General features: G+C 35.6%; 2 protein-coding genes across 8 annotated transcripts; both read right to left on the bottom strand.

Moving 5' to 3' along the window:
- Window positions 1-113: 113 nt before the first annotated feature.
- Window positions 114-5,546, bottom strand: cdkn1a (cyclin dependent kinase inhibitor 1A). Of its 2 annotated transcripts, none has more exons than NM_001128420.1 (3): window positions 5,352-5,546; window positions 2,225-2,642; window positions 114-1,673 (listed from the first exon to the last, which is right to left on the bottom strand). In NM_001128420.1, the coding sequence occupies exons 2-3, from the start codon at window positions 2,631-2,633 to the stop codon at window positions 1,618-1,620; spliced, it is 465 nt and encodes a 154-aa protein (NP_001121892.1). In that variant the 5' UTR covers window positions 2,634-2,642; window positions 5,352-5,546; the 3' UTR covers window positions 114-1,617. The 2 variants fall into 2 exon arrangements, with proteins under 2 accessions (NP_001121892.1, XP_003200962.1); XM_003200914.6 differs by lacking the exon at window positions 5,352-5,546 and adding an exon at window positions 3,749-3,791.
- A 5,445-nt stretch (window positions 5,547-10,991) lies between these two features.
- Window positions 10,992-21,245, bottom strand: srsf3b (serine and arginine rich splicing factor 3b). Of its 6 annotated transcripts, none has more exons than XR_012397296.1 (7): window positions 19,263-19,344; window positions 17,202-17,412; window positions 15,781-15,918; window positions 14,423-14,865; window positions 13,948-13,986; window positions 13,777-13,863; window positions 10,992-11,415 (listed from the first exon to the last, which is right to left on the bottom strand). XR_012397296.1 is itself a non-coding variant. In NM_001309473.1 (7 exons), exons 3-7 carry the CDS (start codon window positions 17,402-17,404, stop codon window positions 11,388-11,390), a joined length of 495 nt encoding a protein of 164 aa, NP_001296402.1. In that variant the 5' UTR covers window positions 17,405-17,412; window positions 20,906-20,965; window positions 21,219-21,245; the 3' UTR covers window positions 10,992-11,387. The 6 variants fall into 6 exon arrangements, 4 of the variants coding, with proteins under 4 accessions (NP_001296402.1, NP_958480.2, NP_001296401.1 ...); NM_001309473.1 differs by lacking the exons at window positions 14,423-14,865; window positions 19,263-19,344 and adding exons at window positions 20,906-20,965; window positions 21,219-21,245; NM_201323.2 differs by lacking the exon at window positions 14,423-14,865 and adding an exon at window positions 20,503-20,665 and having other exon boundaries at window positions 19,263-19,431.
- Window positions 21,246-23,018: the final 1,773 nt, after the last annotated feature.

Genomic DNA, 23,018 nt, shown 5'->3' on the forward strand with positions numbered 1-23,018 from the left:
TTTTTACTTCTCCTAATTCTAACTTTCATTCTTCAAAATCTAAATTTACATCTCACAATTCTGAACTGTTTCCTAAAGGAATTCTGACAATTAAAAAAGTAACAAGAAACCAATTTTATATCATAAACAGCTTTATTACAAGAACAATTACATGTAAATCTACAATACAATATTAATCTGTAAAATAAATACAGCATATATTTTGAGCTCTTTAACAATAACAGACCTGTGCAAGCTACACTACTCCAAAAAATAAAAACAAAACAAAAGAAACCCCAAGTGCAATTCTCAATCGACGGCGAATTATCCAATAAACAGGATATTTACAGACGGGTCGCAGAAAACAAGCAGAGTTCTAGAGCTGGTAAAGAGCTGAATGCTAAACTTCAGAAAGCCGACAGAGCTGAGATCTTGATTAGGAAACACATGAAAGCTGGTGTTCGTACTTCTTATGAAGTTTATTTTAATGTATTTGTAGAGCGTTTGTAAATATGATGTAGTGTCAGCGTTCATGGAGCAAGAGCAGAACACACTTCTGCGCAAATTCGTTACGAAAAATGCTGTGTTTTAACAGTCTTTTGTGGTCTAATCTGATCTATGTTGTATTAAAATTGAAATGCGTAAAATTGCGTCAATTCTAATTCTCGAATTGACGTTTCACGCAATTAGATTTTCACGCTAAACCTAATGCAACAAAATAATTTCACGAATAAATTGCGCAAATAATTATTTAATTCTTTGTAAAAAAAATGTGCATGTTAATTTTCAGTTTTTTTTATTTCTTATTTTTTAACTTTTTTTATTGTCATTGCAATATTTCTTATATATTTGGTAGAATAAGTTTGTTGCTATAATTATTCTTAAAGCATTTCTATACTAATTCTGTACAAATTTAACAAAAAAAAATGTTTTCCAAAAGATTTGCATAATTCTTACAACATTTTGTGCACGTAAACTTTAAGCCTACATTTATTTCAACACAAAAACTGCATAAAAAAAATTGTGCAAAAATGTTTTCGTTAAAATAAACGCAAGAATGAATTTGTTCTCTCAGTTCTATCTGCTCGTGTTTCATGAACGTCGCCAAGTGTTTTTTTTTTAAACAAAGTTTAATGTAGTAGAAAAACGTAATTGCAGCTCAATTACGATAAAGATGTGAGAACTTACTGGCAGCTTCATGAAGGTTTATGTGTAAAATAACATAAAGGGTTAGAATTATAAATAGAAGAAGAGGAAAAAACAACATTTGGCACCAAATGTTTAGAGTTTTAAAACATTAGCTACGTTTTGTGCAATAAGGCAATGTGAATATGTGCACGCTGAAATAAAAATCAGCGCTTTATATTGTTCGTAATGAAACAGTTGTCATGATTCTGTGGTCCCGTCGAGAGACAATCTCTGGAAGACTGAGGAATGGATCTTTCCAGAACATTTCCACTTGTAAATGTTAACCGTTGACATAAAACGGTTGAAATAAAAACGGAATAAACGGTGTCGTCTCTGGTTCCTGAAGGTCGTTTTCTGTCAATAACGCTGCTACGAGACGAATGCAGCTCCAGACAGATGAAGGTAGATGCAGGTCAAGAGTTTATCTGTGTGTGTGTGTGTCTCCTTCAGCTACTGGCCGGATTTGCGCGGCGTGGCCACTAGACGCTTCTTGGCTTGGTAGAAATCTGAGAACAGAGAGACGATATTATTTGTTTATTATTAGTCGAACTCACGCTTTAAATTTACATCAGAATACAAGCAGTTTAATATTACTACAATAATACTACACTCAGTGGTTCATTATTATAACAAAAAAATTAATTCTAAATTTGTATTAATGTAAAAATATCTATCAATATGCGATTATGTATATAATTCAAATATGCGATAATGTAAATCAATCTGTGTCGTGTTTGTTAGCTGAAGTTTTTGGTTGATTAAAGTACAATATAAAATAAATACGCAATTTAAAAAATGCATTAAAATATAAATATTAGATGAAAAATTTAAAAACAGAAACTTAAAACTTTACATCTAAAAATTCAACACTTTTAATAGGGTATTATAGAAAAATGCATAAAAGCAGATCATCAGAGAGTTGCATTATAGAAACACTACGACATTTATTTATTTATCTTTCTTTAATTTTTGTTATTTAAAAAAATAATCAACAAACAAACATAGCTATATACATAAATAATAACAATACTAAATAATAATAATAAAGAGGTCTGACCTGTGATGTTGGTCTGTTTGCGCTTCAGCTCGCTGCTCTTCTCTGGGGTTTTCTCCACTTCATGCGGGAGTGCAGCACATCGTTCTGGTGTTTTCGGGATGTTTTCCTTTCCAGCGGCGGACTGTCCGGGCTGATGAGCCTCACAGGGCCGTTTCTGCTGCTTTTCCTGACACGCGCGGTACAGTAGTGGCACGCGCACGCCGGACACGCCCTCCCAGTGGAAGTCTCCGCCCTCTAGTGGTTTCTCAGACGCAAAGTCGAAGCTCCAGCGTCGCGATGCGTCCTCCAGATCGCGCCGTAGCGCCGCCCGGTACTCACGCTGCAGCTGCTCGCGGTCCACCGGCCCGAAAAGACTCCGCCTAGTCGGCCCATTACCGAGTGAACGTAGGATCCGCTTGTGCGCCGCCATTGTGACAATCTGCAAACACAAACCACAGTAAAAATCACATTAAATATTGCTACACAATACATCGTTTCAGCATCGAAATCACAAGGCATTTGTGTCGCAATCATATTTAAAATCCACATGAACCAGAACCTGCATTTTTTTTCGTATTGTGACGCAGTTCCTAGACAAACTGAATTCTAAATGAAAACAGTGGGCGTGGCTTGTTTTCTTCTACTGCTAGCTGATTGGCTGTAGTAGAGTAGGCGTTCCATTGGGGAAAGATGGGGAAAAGGGTTTGGGGAGAGTTATTACAACCGAACAGACTCCTCCTCCTACTTATTTTTGTTTGTTGTCATAGCGATGACAGTTTTAGGGGTGTGGTTAAGAATGTTAGCCACACCCAATACCTCAGACAGATCAATCTGAGAATTTACCTGAACAAACAGGAAGTTCATTTACAGATTTACATTAAGGATTACAATGTAAACTATTGTTTTGTTAATAACATGCACAGATGAAGTGTTCATCACAAAATTAGCAATGTGAGCTAACAACAAGAGGATTTCTTGTGTACTTTAAAATAAAGCCACAGTCATACAGACCTATGTTTAAGCCCTAAAGTTTACTGTTTACTATTTGGAAGTTAGACCATGCTAAAAATAGGGTTTTGCAACACCAAGCATAGATTTACCATAGCTTTGTGTCATTATAACAATCCAATATTACATAAACAGACAACTTCATAATTCTATAAGAGACCTAGAAATATATATTATTATATAAATACATAGTTACATCAATCAAAAAGGGATAAAAAAAAACAAATACAAATGGTGACTACAAAATTCTAATAGATAAAAAAAATAAATAAATAAATGTATAAATATATGTATACACACACACACACACACACACTTCATTAAATAATATTTTTTTATCTACTAATGCAAAAATCTTTATAATCTAATATTTTAAAAATAAATAATAATATAAATATCAATAGGTAATTACAGACAACTACATAATCATAATTCAGTAAGGTATTACACAAAAAAACATATAGATCAATCCAGAAAACCTTAACATTTCGCATGCTAATAAAACATTTTCCTGGTTAATTCGCATAAATATCCTACTGCTGACTCCACGCGAGCTCTGCGCCTCTGAGCTGTCATGACTGAGAGTTTCTGCGGGCTGGTGTGCTTTTATATTGGGCAGTGAGTCACAGAGGACCGGCATTTGTTCGGGCATGTTCGAGCGGCTGCAGTGAGCGCGCCTGGCCGCCAGAGGGAGCAGCGCTAGACATGCAGCGCCGCCTACAGCTGAACAGCTACATTATTAGTCCAGCAGTGAAGCTTCATTATCAAACCACTGTAGTCCAATGACTTAAAGTAACTTGGTTAAGCCTTTAAACTGAAAACTAGAATCTTAATGTAATATTAAGAACTGTCATTAAAACTGACAGTGTTCATTATAATTCAATTCCTTTTTAACCTTTATCTTAATATTATGGTAAATAGTTTTTAAAAAATCACCATATTAGGCAACTGATTGACTTTTCATTCATTTAAAAAAGTTGAAAAATTAAGTTAATAATGTTTAAATTACACAAAACTTTGTGTAATTTTATAATGATAATCCATCTTAATCTGCATTAAATGAATGAAACTTAACAAAATTGAGTTTTTTCTTTGTAAGATACATGATATCTACATATTTACTTAGCAAAATGCCAATATTATACGTTTTCTTCATAAAAGTTGGCGTTATATATATATATATGGGTGTGTATGTACTGTATGTGTGCATTTAATATATGCATCATCAACAAAATAAAATTACTTACTAAAATATATGATTATATATATATATATATATATATACACCCGTCATGAACTCTCGTGCATTATAATGGGCAACATGTTCTTGAGGGTCAGAGGTCAAATTTTTTATCTAAGATGTTCAGTCTGATTCTAATTTTAAGAGACTTACCAGGAGACCTTTAAGATTTTTAAGAGACTTACCACACCACAACCCTGACAAACTAAACTGCATAATTCACTGAAATAATGCATGTCATGATTAAAATATATAGAAAATAATACACTTACTAAATCTGACAGTGTATTAAATCATTGGTAGTTCTGAATATTTCTGTAATGTGGCGTGCTCTTTAGAGTTTTTTCCGCCCAATTTTCAAAAAGTTATTTTCTAAAAAATAAAAAAAAAAAAAAAAAAAATTAGATGAAGAAAGAAGTTTCATTGGTGACGTCACGCGCCTGTCACTGGACTCTGATTGGCTTCTGCGATGGAACGTGCCGTTCATCTCGAGGAAAAAAAAATTCAAGAAGTCAGCGGGAAACCGAGTCCGCCTGTGATTGGCCAGAAGCTGACAAGAACACGCCCTCTCACTCCAGCGCTCCACGTGAAGCTGAAACTCGTGTAAGCCGGTGGAAAACACGTCGAGATCTGATACGACCGAGACTTTGGAGTTCACAATAACACAATAACAATCGATCAATCACAACTCACACCGGTCGATCAGCACAGTTCTCGATTAAAGTCAGTCTGAGGTGTTTATTTCAGTCGAGTGTTATCTGACAGAGCAAACTAAAGTTTAGAAAAGTTCCACTAAAGCACTCACAGCATCACATTAACACAATTTCAGCATATATAAAGCAATATATAAGCAAATACCCGACAACAAACGTGCAAAAGTATTTAAAACATGCAACTTACATGTTTTGAGCTTCTGCAAGAGCTGAAACTGTAAACCCGCTGATGTCAGAGTGAATGTGAGGGTTTCAGATCTCCTCAGGAGCAGTATCAGGTTTAAAACAGGAGCTGAGGAACACCTGAAGCTGGAAGTGTGGAGAAACTCAATCCTGAGCTGGAGGATCTGCACACTGGAGTTTTTCTGCTGCCTCTGACGACACTTTCCCAAACTTTATGAACTCCGATGGGCGTGTCGAGGCGGTGGGCGGAGCCTGCGAGCGCTGCACGTGGACTAGAAGCCCGGTAAACACATGACCACACGTGAGCGCGTGGAGACATTCCAGAAGATCAGCGTCACAGAAAAGAACAGAACCTTCCGAGGAGCCGCCCAGAAAACGCGCTGTTTTTACACGAGACTGTGCTATTATTTACTCATCAATAACAAATATAGAGAAATCAGTGATCACGCTAACAATTCAAATAAGCACATATATTTAATAGATATATTAAACATTTCTGAAGTACTTCTCCAGGAGCTGCTGGGCATATAGTAACCCCACCCAGATGTACTGATTTACAGCTTGGTGTTTTTTGGTCTTTCAGCCTTTGTAAGAAAAAAAAAAAAGTGTGTAAACGTGGAGAAAAAACACTGTTCTTGCATGTATGACGTCAGGAACACAATTTTTAACAAAGTGAGATTTCCTGAACTAATATATATATACACATACACACACACACATATTTGTTTCCTAAGATTAGTATCTATAAAACTGCAATGTTTCGTAATTTTTGTTTAATGGTACAGATATGGAGGATGAAGCCTGCAAAAACTATAAATAAATAAATACGCAAATAAAAAAGTATAAATCCACAGATTCCTGCATAAATGAAACAATAAATACGCAAATTAATAAATCTACAAATTCGTGCACAAATAAAACAAATAAATATGCAAATAAATAAACAAGTAAATCCACAAATTCCTGCATAAATAAAACAGTGAGTAAATAAATATGCAAATACATGAATAAATCTACAAATTCCTGCATAAATAAAACAATATATATATATACATACATATATATATACATACAATAGATAAATAAATAAATTAATAAATAAATATGCAAATAAATAATAAATAAATCCACAGTTTTGCATAAATAAAACAATAAATGAATAAATATGCAAATACATGAATAAATATTTATTAATCCACAATTTCCTTCATACATAAAACAATAAATAAATACACAAATACATAAGTAGGCCTTAATAAATCCATAAATTCCTGCAGAAATAAAACAATAAATATGCAAATAAATACATATAAAACCCACAAATTCCTGCATAAATAAATATAAAAATAGTGCGGCGAGATTATTAATTAAATAAATTATACAGATGTCGGGGGAATAAGAAAATGTTCAACTGAAAATGAAGCATTTTTTTTCCTTCTTTCAAACCGCACGAATAATTATTTATATATTTATTTTTGCAGGGATGCAATAGATTTATATATACACTTATATACTTGCATACTTATTGCATACTTATTTTTTGTTTGTTTTATTTATGCAGGAATTTATGGATTTATTTACTTATTTATTTGCATATTTATTGTTTTATTTATACAGGAATCTGTGTATTTATTTGTGTATTCATTTATTGTTTTGTAGGTTTCCTCCTCAATAAACTTTTTATTGAAACATGTATTTTGTCAACTTAATCAAAGAAAATTTTTTGCATTTTTAGAGTTGACAATGTTATACATGTAATATTTAAAATGTTCTAGTGTTTTCCTTTATTCTGCAGAGCTGTTGTGTCAATTTTCTACAAATGGATTCAGATTTTATTGTTTTGACAGAATACAAAAGAAGTCTGCATGGGAATTTATTTTTGTCTTTTTTACATTGTCACTTTGACATTTCCCACACCCTATTATTTAATCATATGATACTGCATTAGTGCATCCGATACGAATTATTCTAGTAAGTTTTCATGAAGCTATGACAAATAATTAATGCAAGACTGAAAATTAAATCCATATTCTCCTTTCAATATTAATGTCTATATTTTTAAGTTCATAAGGTAATCAAACATGACAATATTTTTTTTTACATCCAGCCTATTTATTCCATATGAATAATATTACATAACTAAAGCATAACTGTCTATAAGCCAACATGCACAGACAAAAGCACTGAAACGGACAGTCATTTAGCAGCTGTCCACTAATGAGGCTTGAGCGAGTCTGTGGTGTTTTCCCACGACTCTTATCGCAGGCAGGAAAGACCATTCATCAGTGTTTTTCAATTAATGGCCGCTCTTCATTAGCGAGTTTGCGCTTTGGCGGGAGTCTGAGCTGAGGAGGTCCCGGGAAAAAATCTGACGTCACGGAGTCTTGAGTAGAGAAGCGCGGGTGAGTTTGACTTTTTCATTCATTCAGATTCATTCATTTTAAACGAAAGTTTCATCCCCAAATTAAAAATGCTTTATCAAATTATACCACAGAGTTTATCATCCATACAGTAAAGTACTTCAACTGCTTGTCACACAACAACTACAGTAACATAAATAAATTTAGTTTTCTATTTTGTAATTTAGTTTTAAATTTAGTTTCAACTATTTTATAACAAATACAGTATTACAGTTTATCCGTTTACTATAGTTAATACTACATGCTGGAGCATTCATTAAAGTTTTTAATACTATAACAATATACTGTATGGTCACAAACACATAAGACTAACTCATTACAGTATTGTTTATTAGTTTGGAATATAACAATATGATTGAATGGAAGCTTCAAACATCCTCATGACTTCAAAATGGATTATACATGAAATATTTGCACTTTAAAAGATTAACATGAGGCTTTACATAAGATCCCACACAGTCTGAGGAGGTCCCGGGAAAATTCCTGACGTCACGGAGTCTTGAGTAAGGAAGCGCGGGTGAGTTTGACTTTTTCATTCATTCAGATTCATTCATTATAAACCAAAGTTTCATCCCATAATTAAAAATACTTTAGAAATTTATACCACAGTTTATCATCCATACTAAAGTACTTGAATTGCTTTACAATTACACAGTAAAATAAATGTAGTTTTCTACAGCTATAGGGTATGTTTTATAACAAATACACAGACAAAAATTATTCAAAGATGATTTCTTGGATTTACTCAGTTTATTTACGTTCAGTTGTTGTCATTAATTAATTTGGGCTGAATTTAAACAATCATATTAAGTTGAACATTGGTTAATTTAACTTGTTTAAACTCAACACAAATAATTTGCAACACTTCTGCAGTAATCCTCTTTTCAAGTGTAAACCTTTCACCTACTGTAGCAACGAACTAAAGTATACCACAGTATTTTATACGATTTAACAGTTCATACTACAGTATTCAGGAGCATTCATTAATGTTTTAACCATACACTGGTTCAAAACACAAAACTGTAACTTTATGTTTTCAGTTTGGAATATGACGATATGATTGAATTGAAGCTTCAAACACCCTCATGACTTCAAACTGGATTATACATGAAATATTTGCACTTTAAAAACGTGACATAACGCTTTACATAATATTCCAGTCTGAGGAGGTCCAGGGAAAAAGTCTGACGTCACGGAGTCTTGAGTAAGGAAGCGCGGGTAAGTTTGACTTTCATTCATTCAGATTCATTCATTTTCAAAGAAAGTTTCATCCCAAATAACAATAAATGAGCATCTTCTACCAGCTTATCATCCATACCATAGTAAAGTACTTGAATTGCTGGTTACACAACTACAATAAAATAAATAAGCCAACATGGTTTTCTTTATTTATATTGTATATTATACTACTAATACATCATAATGTAGTAACGAAGTATGCTACAGTATGTTTATCAGCTCACTATAGTTAATACTACAGTAAGCTGGAACATTCATTAATGTTTTTAATATTACAATAATACACTGTATGGTTAAAAAACACAAGACTAACTAACTTATTATAATGTTTTTATAAGTTCGGAATATAACAATATGATCGAATCGAAGCTTCAAACATCCTCATGACTTCAAAACGGATTATAAGTGAACAATTTGCACTTTAAAGAGTAATTTATCAAACCAATTGAGTGTTAAAGCAAGAATCTAAACTGTTTAAAAGTGTGGAGAACTGCTTAAGTAAAACTCTGTAAACCCGCGAAGGCGGTAAAAATAACATCTCATTGTGTACATTGAATGATCCTTCATCATCCTTACAGAAAGGGTTGAACATCCACACCTCTGTCGGCCTGTTACATAACATCTGCTTCAAAAAGTGGAGGGAATTTCAAGGACTTTGACAGTCGCCACCCCGAAGTCGAGTTATGTAAGAGGCTATCTTGTGATCTGTGCCCTTAAACCCCGATAAATAGCGTTAGCATGAATGAATGACGGCTGTGTTTGACAAGTAGGCTAGGTGGTTTAGCCTGAATTAATTACGTCACTTAGCAAACGCAGTGCTTACTCACAAATGAATGGATTTTAATCTCATTTTTATCCACTGACCAAACCAGAACGAGATGTCTGACTTTAAAATGACTGTATCATGTGTTGAGTTACAGAACTGGAGTCAATGAAACATGCTAATTTTGCTAAATCATCGCGAAATTTAAACAGCGGTTTAATGAAGATATACATTTATTCTAAAACTGCCGTCGTTGTAAATGTACAATATTTATCAAGCACCCAACAATGACCAGAATAACCCAAATACAGTATATTTATTTTTTGCTAGCCAAAATATTTGTGTTAATATTTGTTGTGAGTAGATGAATAAAACACATTTTTAAAATCAAAAACATTTAAATATAAATATATTTAGGAGTAAATAAAACATTACCGGCCATATTATATATATATATATATATATATATATATATATATATATATATATATATATATATATATAGGAAGGCTATTAAGCATTTAAGTAGTAACATTAGTATTAGCGTATTTTCTTGGATTGAAATATACGGAGGGTAAAATACATTAAAAAATTGTCAATTTGTAAAAATAAATGAATAATGTAAAGATTTTAGCCATTTTTCTATATAGTTTGAAAAGCATTTTACCAAATAGCCTAGAATGTTTAGCTATATTTCAGTAGATTAGCTTTGCTTGAGTTAAAAAGTCGCCCTCTGCTGTTATTATAACGCCTATAAAACCGCAAATTTACATAAACGCGTATATATATATATATATATATATATATATATATATATATATATATATATTACATTAATTCTATATGATTTAATGCATGTCAACCAACAAACTAAAAACAAACAAACACACACAATTTAAAAAAAAGTTTGTCGTGTATATATATATATATATATATATAAATAAACACAATATGAATTCTTACAAGTTGCAGACGCCAGTTTAATTTTTAACCTCGATGTTTGTACGTCTTTAGCAATATATAATACAAGAAGCATTATTACTGAATTAAAATGTTAGAATTGTCTATAACAGACATGCACTTCAATGCAAAGTAGCAAAGGAGATTGGGCAGCTAATGAGATTCAGTTGTAAAGCATTACTATAAAACAATCGGATGAAGTCAATGAACTGTACACAAACTCTAAAATTCTGACATTATAAAAATTACAGTAAAGATGAAGGATTTTTTAATGGGTTTTATTTCAGATCCACAATATAAACCTTACAAACACTACAAGGGAAATAAAATAAACATAAGAACGAAAGCCGTCCTTGATTCCTCGCGCTACTGCCATGATGTTGCCATTCCATCGCTTTGCTTCTGATCGCACAAATAAACCAAACACTCGCGCGCAGTGCAGCAGGACCAATCACAATCGTCATCAGAAATACAAATAAAACGAGTCTTAAAAAAAGGTGAGATGCCATCACATAAAACACTCATAACCGCAGCTACTGAAGGTGAAAGAACTGCTAAAATAAAGATAATAAAAAAACAAAATTTACACGGGCAATAAACTGTCTCTCCAAAGTTCTCCAACATGTTTGATCAAGGTTTCAGTCACAAACATCGACGCTCATTTCCGGTCATTAGATCTGGAACGACTGTAACAGAACAGACGGAGATCAGAGTGTGGAAATGGGTCAATCACCATTATAAAATTCAGCACACGATTAATAGTCTAATCGATTATTGCGGTTATTGGGATTATTTATTTTGGGAGCACATACAAACACACACACATACATACAATTGAAGTCTGAATTATTCTCCCCCGTTTATTTTTTCCCCAATTTCTGTTTAACGGAGAGCAGATTTACTCATCACATTTCTAATCATAATAGTGTCAATAACTCATCTCTAATAACTGATTTATTTTCTCTTTGTCATGATGACAGCACATAATATTAGACTAGATATTCTTTAAGACACTTCTATACAGCTTAAAGAGACATTTAAATGCTTCACTAGGGTAATTAGGGTAAAGTTAGGGTAATTAGGCAAGTTATTGCATAATGATGGTTTGTTCTGGAGACTATCGAAAAATTAAGCTTAAAGGGGCTAATAATATTGACCTTGAAATGCTGTTTAAAAAATTAAAAACTGCTTTTATTCTAGCCGAAATTAAACAAACAAGACTTTCTCCAGGAGAACAAATATTATCAGACATACTGTGAACATTTCCTGAATATGTTCAACATCATTTGGCAAATATTTAAAAAGGAAAAAAATTTCAACAGGGGGGCGAATAATTCTGACTTCAGCTAATATATATATATATATATATGAAAAGTTCAGATGCAACCTTTAAACACAGTCTGAAATGTTTTTCCCAGCCTCCTATGTTTATGTTTGGTTATTTCAGTTGAAAGGCAATGAAAAAAACTCATCCATCACTATAAATGTAAAATTACTGAGCCAACACACAAGAGTTGGTGAAAAATGCTCATTTTAGAAGAAAATATTTCAAATGGCTTTAAGAGGTTTTTGCATCTAAACTCTTCGTATATTCACACACAATTAAAACTAATATGCACATGTTTGTAATTTTAATGTTAATTTTGTAAACTGTCATGCTAGCAATGTTTAGAAATATTTTTTGCAAACATGTACATTGTACAAAAACATATTGGGTAGATTTTTCAGCAAAACTAGTTTAGTAGCGATGCCATACAAATGTGATTTACACACTGTAAAACCCAGTGTTTTATTGCCAGTTAGGGCAACTCAAACTATGAGGAAACTGATTGCAACAAACCATTTAAGTTCAAAAACTAATCATTATGAGTGCTGTGTACTTAATCCATACGAGTAAACGAAGCAATTTAAGCACAGTAAAACCCAATAAATCAAGAGAACTCAAACCAACTGAGTACTGCAAAAGCCAACTAGGTAAAGCAACTCAAACTGTTTAGGAAAACTGACTGCTACAAACTATTTGAGTTAAAAACTACTCTATATGAGTACTGTGAACTTCAATTAAGTTGAATAAGGCATTTAATAATCTCATTACCTTCATTGTAAAAAGTGATTAGTTATTAAAGCGAGTAAATCAGTTGCCTTGAAAGCAACTTGTTGACTACAAAAATAATGCAAATAAACCCATTGTAACTCGGAACTGTTAAGCTGACTTAATTTTCATATTATGCTTATTGTCCTCACTTTTTAAAAGTCAACTAATCCTTTTTTACAGTGTCAGATTCTTTTAGCACATCTGTTTTCAAATAATTACTGTAATGATTACAATATTACATACTTGGTGCTTCATTAAGTCTATAAAATCTACAATTATCGCCTGTACTGAATTTAGAAGATGGAGTCTGGAAGAGCAGATTTATTTTAGTAACTGTCATTTTGCTGGATACAACAAACATAATAAGAGCGCAGTGGAAAAAAGAGATTAGTTTACTAAAAAAAAAAAAAGGTAATACAATTTGCATATTTATAAAAATTGTCAACTTAATAATTTTAAGTTACAATGGGTTTACTTACATTATTTTTGTAAAGTCAACTTGTTTCTTTTAGGTTTACTCGCTTTAAGCGATGCATGTGTTGGATGTTTGCCGTTTTTTCTGCACGCGCGATCAATTCCTGATCCTTTGGCATAAAGGTTTTAATCAAAAAACAAGTAATTTAATTACTTTCGATGTGCTAAAATATTTCTGAGTGCATTAACCCACCGATGACAGCCACTTTGTGGTGGCTTTTAATGTGGTTAATGAGGTGTGTTGTTACTTTAAGAGGTTTGGACTGAACAGGAGCAAAGGCTACCTTATTAACATTGCATTCCTCGAAAAAAAACAAAAAAAACAATAGCGACGATATTTAATTATTGATCGCGAACCACAAATACCGTTATCGTGATAATAATCTGATAACCGTGCTGTCCTAATTTAAACAAATACACAAGAGGTATTGTACTATCACTAAAATTGTGGATGGCAAGAAAAAGTAACAAGTCTTACCTCCTCGACCGGGAGAAAGATCGTGATGGTTTGTGGTTCCTCTCGCGGGACAGAGATCGCTCCCTTCTGCGTTCTCTGGAGAAAGATCTAGGCAGAGTGCAGAACCGCACGTTAATAACACACAACAGAGACGTTTCATGTAGGCGTTCGGAAAGTTGCACGAACTCTCACCTGCTGCGACTACGACTGAAGCTCCTCCTCCTGGGAGATCTGAAGAAAGAAGAGAAGCAGAGCGAGTGAACGTGCAAATCGAGACACAGACGCAGCTCAAATTCCCTGAAACTCCAGCCTGCTAACAGTCAAACGCACTCGTCACCGCCCTGATACAGGGGTGGAGTCGCAATGAGCGCTCGAGAACCTTGCTAAGAGCGCTACGCTCCAGTCTACACAGTAGTGCACTAGCAAGAGGACAAACTCAACACAAACGCACTGCAAACAATCCCACAGAATGAAGACAATGAAAGAAAGCAAGAGCAGCTCTCAAAGCCCACGCTTCCTATGTAACCTGAACCTCCGTTTGGGCTCCCCATCAGTCTGCTTGCCTAAGATCTCATACCAGCCCTGTTTTGTTTGAACTGCACAGGAGTTTTCTCCTTAACTTACATCTGTATTCAGCATTGAACTGTATGAAGCAGGAAAAACTTACTAGTCTTTTGGTTTTCAACAAGCTAGAAAAGGCGAAGGGGAGGCGGCTGGCGGCCGGGGAGCAGAATTGGCGGGAAAGTGCAGGCCAGATGCTGCGAGCTGATTAGCTGGCTTGCGGATGGGGGCTGGATGTAGTGGATTTTTCCTGCTTTTATTGGTTAGCCGAAGGCTGATGCTGGTGGTTGGCAGTGTCGACATTGGGGAGCGTAAAACGCTGATTGGTCAGGAATGTGAAGTGCTGTCGATTGGGTGTTAAGGTTGGAGGAGGAGGAGCTGACAACGGCATGCTCAGGAACCAATGGGCTGGTGCGACCTGATGACTGGCCACGCCTGGGTCATGTGACACCAACCCAGCCAGCTGATTGGGGCACGCTGGTCACATGATGCTGAAAGAGGACTAGTAGACTGACTCAGAGGGTGGTGAGGAGAGGCATGGTGGTGACTCTGCAACGGGGTTCATTTTTATTAATATAGATGATAAGAAAAGAAATAAAAACAACCTTCATGTAAAGTTCAAGTCAACAAAAGATTGCATTCCAACCATTACTAGAGCCGAGCAGATTACTGAAGACTAGCGACTGGGCTCTCTGCTAGCCAATTCACAAGTTAGCATGGTCAGTGTTAGTGAAGATCTGCAGAAACTGCGTGCGGGTCCAACTTCAATCCAGAATCAAAGGAAATTAAAGCTTGTTTTCTGCATTAAGACAACCGAGCACATCTGAGCTCATCCAACACAATAACACTCTACGATTAGCATTAGCTTCTGCATTGGATGAGCAAATGCGCCAAACCGTCATCAAAACATTGATGCAAAAAGAAGGTCAACTTTACAATGAAGTCCCAACATTTAACACTGAAGTATTGACATGTAGAGGTTCATGCTAATATTAGCCACCGTTTAAACAAAGCATTTCTTGCTAAATAGTGTTAGCTTAATAAAAACAATTACATACAACTTTTGTTTTTAGTAATATATTAGTGAATGCTTTAGCGGTAAGGTAATATTATTAAAGGGAACCTTATTGCAAAGTTTTACCCCAAAATATCTTTGATTCTGAAGTGAAATGTAGCCCAGGTACATTGCTATGAGATTAGCATTTAATTGAGTACTCATCCGCTTTTACACCAAACAATCATGACTGTCTATCGAATTTGAGAAGCCCAGTCAAATCATTATTGAATGGTTATCAATGACAATGAAGATGGAGGAGCTAAAGATGTCCGGCAGACGCTCATCGGACCGGGACCCGTGGCACCGGCGGAGCAGTGGCCTCCAGGACTGGCGGACGGGGCAGAAGCACATTAGTTTGCTCTGAAACACAAGCTACAGAGAGACAGGTGAGCGGAGGACAGGTTTACCTGCGCCTCTGGGGCGGGCTGCTGCGGCGGCGGTAGTCATCCCGTGGGCGGCGGTTCCAAGAAGGAGGTGGACCCCGGCTACGAGTCCGCTTCTCGCCATTGGACAATTCAACCCTCACTCGGCAACCACAGAGGGTCCTGCATGACGACATTAACAAACAGCTGATTACATCAGAATCTGAGTTACTGGTGTTAAATTAACTACAAAAATGTCCATCTCTTGATCACATATAGATTACTTTTGTAGATTAAATATAGATTACATGTAGATTACTTTTAGATGACATTACTTTTATGCTCTTTTGTCAATTACTTTTAGATTACATCATATTACTTTTCCACTTCCATAGATTACATATAGATTACTTTTGTAGAATACATATAAATTACTTTTGTAGATTACATATCAATTACTTTTGTAGATTACATATAAATTACTTTTGTAGATTACACATAGATTACTTTTGTAGATTACATGTAGATTACTTTAAGATGACAATACTTTTATACTCTTTAGTGGATTACTTTTAAATTACATATTACTTTTCTACTTCCGTAGATTAAATTTAGATTACTTTTGTAGATTACTTATTTTACATTTAGGGTGCTTTCACATCTGTGGTGCTGTTATTTGGTCCGGACCAAAGGCAACAAATTATACATGGTAGCATTTTTCTGCTGTTTTTGGGTCCTTTTCACAGCACACTGCTAGCTTTGATCCGAACCAGTTGAAAACCAAAATGCAAACATGCAACAAAATCTACGTCACTCATTGGTCAGATGTTATTGATTGCATTTCCTAAACTGCTTTTCGATTGGTCAGAATTAAAGTGTGGGAAAATGCCAATGGAACTCCAGCAAGTAAACAAACTGGCAGACACAACATGTGGCTTTTGACTATGGAGGGACGACTGCGCTGGATGATTGTATTTCTGCTCATATTGTACTATATAGTTTGTATCCATCACGTTAGACAAACTAAACATTTTGATAATGAAATGCGTCTGGAAAACAATGTTTTAATGCATTGCAAATGGCAAAAGTGCATCAAGTCACTTCAGAAGGAGGCGTGCACTAATTTAGCTAAACTGCGACGTGCTCATCTTCTAGAATGTTTTTCCCTGTCGTTCTGTTTACAATTGTTGGTAAAGAGCTGTCAACAAATATTCTTCCTCCACAGCCCATAAGATGGGATAGCGCATCAGACTACGGCGGCTGGACTAATCCAAAAAAGTGCAGTTTTAAAAATTAATTAACCAATTACACATACTTGATTTTATTTTTTAGAATTGGATTACGTAGTCCGTTAGATTACATGTAATGCATTATCTATCATTATCTTCAAAATATCTTTTAAAGTGAAGAAACGTAAACTGGACACATTATCAGATGAACTTTAACTTGTGTGAATCCAGACTTACCGCCCGTCCAGCTCTCTGACGGCGTCTGTGGCATCACGAGGGTCTTCAAACTCAACAAACGCAAAACCAGGAGGGTTTCTGGCCACCCAGACGCTCCTCAGAGGTCCGTAGTAGCCAAACGCCCTCTCCAGCTCAGACTTATTCCCATTATTCCCCAGATTCCCAACGTAAACCTTGCAGTCCAGGGGGCAGTCGCGATGCATGGTTCAATCTGCGCGAAACAAGACATCGCATTAACCAACAGCAAACCAGACTTTGAGTTTCAATACAAAACAGCAGCATTAAAGCGAGTGGGGATGTTTTAGGTCTCAGTGTTGATCAAACACAACTGATGTGAACAATCCTTCATGAAAATGGTAAACTGTACTTGTTCCAGTTGAGGAATGTCTAAAGGCTAACTCTCATTTGATTTTGTTTTTATGAAAATACAACAGTTGTTCACGATATTAAAAAAGCAACCAACTATTTGTTACCAATAAATTCAGTCCGCCATCTTGTTCTGGTTGACACACCAGCACCAGTTTCCCATTGACTTCAATAACCAGACTGAATATCTCTAGAGAGATGACTTAATGCTATTAAAGGGACAGTTCACACAACACTGAAAATGCTGTTATCACTTACACATCAGAAGAACATCTTTTGAAAGACGCAGAAAGACTCTAATCATTGATTTCCAAACTAATACAGCTTATTTTGTGTTAAACGGTAAAAACCCAAAGGTTTGAAACCACTTGAGGGAGATTATACTTGCATTTTTGTGCGAATTTTTAAAAGAGGCGCGGCTGCTCTCAGCTTCAACTCTTAAAGGGACAGTTCACAAAATTAAAAATCCACTCACTGTCAAGTGGTTATAAGCATTTTGAGTTTCTTTGTTTGGTTTAACACAAAGGAAGATACTGCGGAATCTTGTAAGCTGGTAGTCATTGACATTCAAAGTAGGAAAAACAGAAACTATGCAAATTAATGGCAACCAGTTTACAACATTTATCGAAATATCCTTTGTATTCGTCAGAAGGAAAAAAGCTCAAACATGTTTGTTACAAGAAGAGAATGAGTAAATGATGGCAGTGATCATTTTTTTTGGATTAACTGTGTCTTTGATATGAGTGTATTTGTGTGAACTATTCCTTTAAGAGAGGCGTGGCTGTTCTCAGTTTAAACTCTTAAAGGGACAGTTCACACAAAAAATAAAAGTACTCACTATAAACTGGTTACAAGCATGTTGTGTTTCTTTGTTTAGTTGAACACAAAGGAAAATACTGAAGAATCTTGTAAACTGGCAGCCATCGACATTCACAATAATGAAATTGAAACAAATCAATGGTGACCAGTTTCCAACATTCTTTAAAATATCTTTTGTATTCACCAGAAGGGAATAAATGATAGCAGAAATGCAGTTGTTTGGGGTTAACAGTGTGTGTTTGATACAATAAAGCTGCTGAATGTGATCTCAGTGCAACTAAACGGTTTATTCGGATTGTTTAAACACCGCTGTTACGTTAGATGAGTGAGGTAAAGGCCTTAGAGCCTCAAGGCTTTAAACTTTGTTTGTTTGCATTCCCATAAAGTTAATACAAACAGCTCAATATAATTTACTACACATTCAGTTAGAAATCGTAGTGTTTAAAAATTGAAGTAACTTATAAAACACACAAAAACAACACGCAAAATGAACAGAAAGCGGAGGGATACACGTGAACGGTAGTAGTGAATGAATGGACTGGGATATCTAGCTTTTGTTCGCTGCTTAAAATGGCGTTCGAGAGTGACTGGTAAAACATCACTAAAACAATACATATTAAACATGTCTGCTTCACATGCAATAAGTATGCTTAAGTATAACATAATTGATATGAATAGTGGACTAAAGCATCGCTAATTAAGGGTTTGCAGCAAGAGGCTAACCGCTAATGTGGGTCAATAGTAAAATGGCGTCTGGAGGAAAAGCACAATTATGTTAAAAACGCAAACGCGTTACTTAATAGTGATCAAGAAAATACCACAAACGGCTCGTTTGGAAACATTATTTCGTAATGGAAGAGAAAAAACACAACTCACCGTAATTATCGCGTATTTCTGGCCGTGTGTGTGTGTTTGATTCCTGGCACGGGTCTGCTCCGAAATGGCGCAGCGCGGAAACGCGGACGTACTGACGTGTATTACGTCATGATGGACGCAGAGTAGGCGGGGCTTCAGTTTATGCACATTTATTAGTGCGAGAGAAAACCTGAAACGACGAATAAATGATCATACATTCCCTAAAATCAAATACAAGGAAAACTTACAAATCTGTACTGATAGATTAACAGACCCAGTCACAGGAATTCCAGGCATATACATGCCAATATTAAAGAATTTCAAAAAGATTATCAGATTATCAATAGGGTATATGCCGAGCTATTGTGTTTCCCACATTGATAAACTTCCGGTGATCTGTTATTGTGTTTTTTTTTTCATTTTATTTGGTTCCTTTTACAGCGTCGATGTTGTAATGTCATTAAAATACAATCAGTTAAACAGACTTTGGCTTTCATTTAGTTGCTCAAGCATAAAACGAGACAAAAAGCCGTCTACTCGCACACACACAGGCTAGCGCAGAAGCTCCATTAAATACATGGATAAAATAAATGCTCTGATTATAAAGACATGGTGGGGGAAAATGTCATTTAATGCGGTGCTTTTTGTACAATCTGAGACCCACTTTATATCAGATATCACTCAGCCAGTGGAGATCGCTGATTTTTAAAGAAAACACACCTTAAACGCGCGGTTTTGCAATGGCATTCAGTTCACCGGAAGCGATTAACCCAGTTAACTGGCAAATTAAAAGTCCTATTAGCATGCTTTGGCATTTACCCCATTTATTCTAGGAATAACTGCATTATAAAATGGTTTACATGGGTGGCAGAATAATGCCCTGAGAGGGTGGTAATGTGTCAGGATTCAGCATTATCATCTTTAATTACTCAGAGATCACCCAGAGAAGATTTAATTCATGAGGTATTCACACGTTTGTACCCTATAGATCAGTGGTTCTCAAACTTTTTTCACCAAGTACCACCTTAGAAAAAAATCGCCTCTCCAAGTACCACCTTACGACGCTATTTTTTAACCAGTATTAAAAAATAGCGTCGTAAGCCTAATTAAGCAGCTACAGGTGTGTACAGTTTTAAAACGATGCAGATTACTTCCTATTAGTAAGAATATGTTTTATTGTCAGTCACTTTAAACATTTGAAATAGTCTGAACATTAACTGTGCTTGTGAAATTAAAAGTTCTTGTGAAATCTTTTTTGTACTTGTAACCGGTGTTCGCACTCTCTGCGTTGTGTACAATTATGAGACAGGCCACTGGTACTGCTGATGGTGGGTTTATTGTCACTCAAGCGTCAGATCAGAGCAAACTGGATGAATCAGAAAACAGCACAGTAAGTTGATATGATTTCGTTTGTAAATTTCCCCACCTCTCCTCAGCGCGCTCAATGCGGTCTGAGCAAACATAACAATAACATCATACCCAATTAAAACTGGGTAAACAGATCACAAAAGTACAAAAAGTAAATAAATAAAAATAACAAATGATTACATTTCCATACATTGTGATATTAATTAATCTTCCCCTATCTAACTTTATATTAGAAATTAATGTAATTGCGAAACAAATGTAAACACAAAGAAGCATAAATGTACATAAAACAATACCTGGATGAATCAGAAAACAGCACAGTAAGTTGATATGATTTCGTTTGTAAATTTCCCCACCTAACAAATAAATAGCAGTTACAAAGTGTTAGAAGGTCATTCGAAATCACTGTGTCCAGTATACATACTTATACACACATACTCAATCAACTGTGCTCAGTAAAGTGATTAATTTTATCCATCCACATGAAGAAAAGTACTTCCTAGTTAATATAGAACACTCTTACAAACAATACAATCGCATATTTAAAGCTTATTTAAAGTTCTGACAACTTTTAGAACGATTCTCCTTGGAGCACCATTAAAAGCTCACCTCTCCTCAGCGCGCTCAATGCGGTCTGAGAACCCAGCGCGGCAACCGGAAGTGACGTTGCGCGGCAACCGGAAGTGACGTAGCGCGGCAACCGGAAGTAACGTTGCGCGCAAAACAAATATAAAACTATTTTCATTAAACAACACATATAGAGTAAAAACTAAATTCTAACATATGTCTAAACAAATTGATGCAAAACAAATGCACGAAAATTAAAAAGGAGGGACTATTAGTGAAATGCATTAAATTAATACTCTTATTATCACCCGTCACATTCACCCCTCCTGAATTTCACTAATATCCTGACCGAGATGACATCGATCTATCATAACCAGATTTTTAGCAAATCTTATTCGCAGTTCAACATTGCAAGTTACCCACTTAACGGGTTAAGAAAAGCCCAAGGTTGATCAAGTCCTAGACATTCTTAGAACAATATGCTGCCTTGTACAACATACAATAATCTGGTAAGATTTTAACTGAAATTCTTACGGCGCACATACTTAATTGTTATTTTTGCATCATCACAAAACTGATCTAAAATAAGGAAAGAACTGATCCTGATCTCCTTGTTAAAAGTGAGCCAACCCTCTGAACATAAAATGGCCTTTGCGCCATAGATTCTATCAAGCGGCTAACTTTTTTTACCATTCTACCTGCACGGGTTTTAACACCTTGTGTGTCAGTGGGACAATGTGTTGGTGCGTTAGATATGGTGTTATCATCTGGATCATTTAATGTATGTGGTCGTGGTTCAGAGTTTTTGGCGAAGGACGCAGTTTCTAAATCGGACACCGGATCAGGACTACCCTCATTGACTTCAGTTGCATTAAGGTCTTGTTCACAGAAACTGCCTTCACTTAGATTAGAACAACTGGATCCTATGTCATCATCTTCTTCAGGCTTTTGTCTTTCACTCTCATCCTGTCCATCAAGTATCCATCCTTCCGTTCCATCAAAGTTCTCTTCCTCTTCCAAACTGGATAACTCTGGTGCATGAGACTCTGTTTCCTCATTCTCAGCAGTAGGCTGAGTATCTTCTTCATCTTGAGATTGTTCAATTGGTAAGAAGCTAATATCCAGTATCAGGTTGCGATGCACCACTTTGCATTTTCCATTGTTGTCAACCAGCTTGTATATGTTTGTTTGAAGATTTCTGTCTCTTACAGTATAAACAGTTGGATCCCACTTATCTGCAAGTTTTTTCTTTCCTCGTTCACTCTTGTTTGCAAGAAGCACCCTATCTCCAACGTTCAGACACATGCCCTTGACCTTCCGATTGTAATTCTTAGCCTGCTTTTTCTGCTCCTTCTCTGTGTGTTTCTGCGCAATGCATGCAGCTTCATGAAGGTAAGACATAAGTGTTTTTGCGTAACTGCCATAATCAACAATCACAGGATCATGTAATGCTTGCGCAAATACAACATCAACTGGCAGCTTGGGAATGCGACCAAACATTAACTGGAATGGCGCATAACCCGTGGTCTCATGCACGGTGGAGTTATACGCAAATGTCAAAGTCTGTATATGTTCGGGCCACTTCTGTTTTTCCTTAAGAGGCAAGGAGCGAAGCATATTGCCCAAGGTCCGATTGAATCGCTCTGTTCCTCCGTTCCCCATGGGGTGGTATGCCGTAGTGTGCGACTTCTCAACACCTGCCAGCTTAAGCAACTCTGCGATGAGGGTACTTTCAAAGTTGGTCCCTTGATCTGTATGAATGCGAGATGGAAAACCATAAATACAGAAGACATGATCCCACAGTTTTTTTGCAATTTGTTTTGCTTTCTGGTTTACACATGG

The sequence above is a fragment of the Danio rerio genome, chromosome 22 (genome assembly GCF_049306965.1).
Source record: "Danio rerio strain Tuebingen ecotype United States chromosome 22, GRCz12tu, whole genome shotgun sequence".
Classification (NCBI taxonomy): domain Eukaryota; kingdom Metazoa; phylum Chordata; class Actinopteri; order Cypriniformes; family Danionidae; genus Danio; species Danio rerio.

Excerpts from the sequence above, each read along its gene's own strand:
- cdkn1a (XM_003200914.6), bottom strand. The coding sequence starts at position 3,787 with ATGACAGCTCAGAGGCGCAGAGCTCGCGTGGAGTCAGCA. Across the intron at positions 2,643-3,748 it reads GAGCTCGCGTGGAGTCAGCA|ATTGTCACAATGGCGGCGCA; the intron begins GTAGGATATTTA and ends TTGTGTTTGCAG. Across the intron at positions 1,674-2,224 it reads CAAACAGACCAACATCACAG|ATTTCTACCAAGCCAAGAAG; the intron begins GTCAGACCTCTT and ends CTCTGTTCTCAG.
- srsf3b (NM_001309473.1), bottom strand. The coding sequence starts at position 17,404 with ATGCATCGCGACTGCCCCCTGGACTGCAAGGTTTACGTTGGGAATCTG. Across the intron at positions 13,864-13,947 it reads TTCAGTCGTAGTCGCAGCAG|ATCTTTCTCCAGAGAACGCA; the intron begins GTGAGAGTTCGT and ends CACTCTGCCTAG. Across the intron at positions 11,416-13,776 it reads TCTTTCTCCCGGTCGAGGAG|TCGTTCCAGATCTAATGACC; the intron begins GTAAGACTTGTT and ends GTTCTGTTACAG.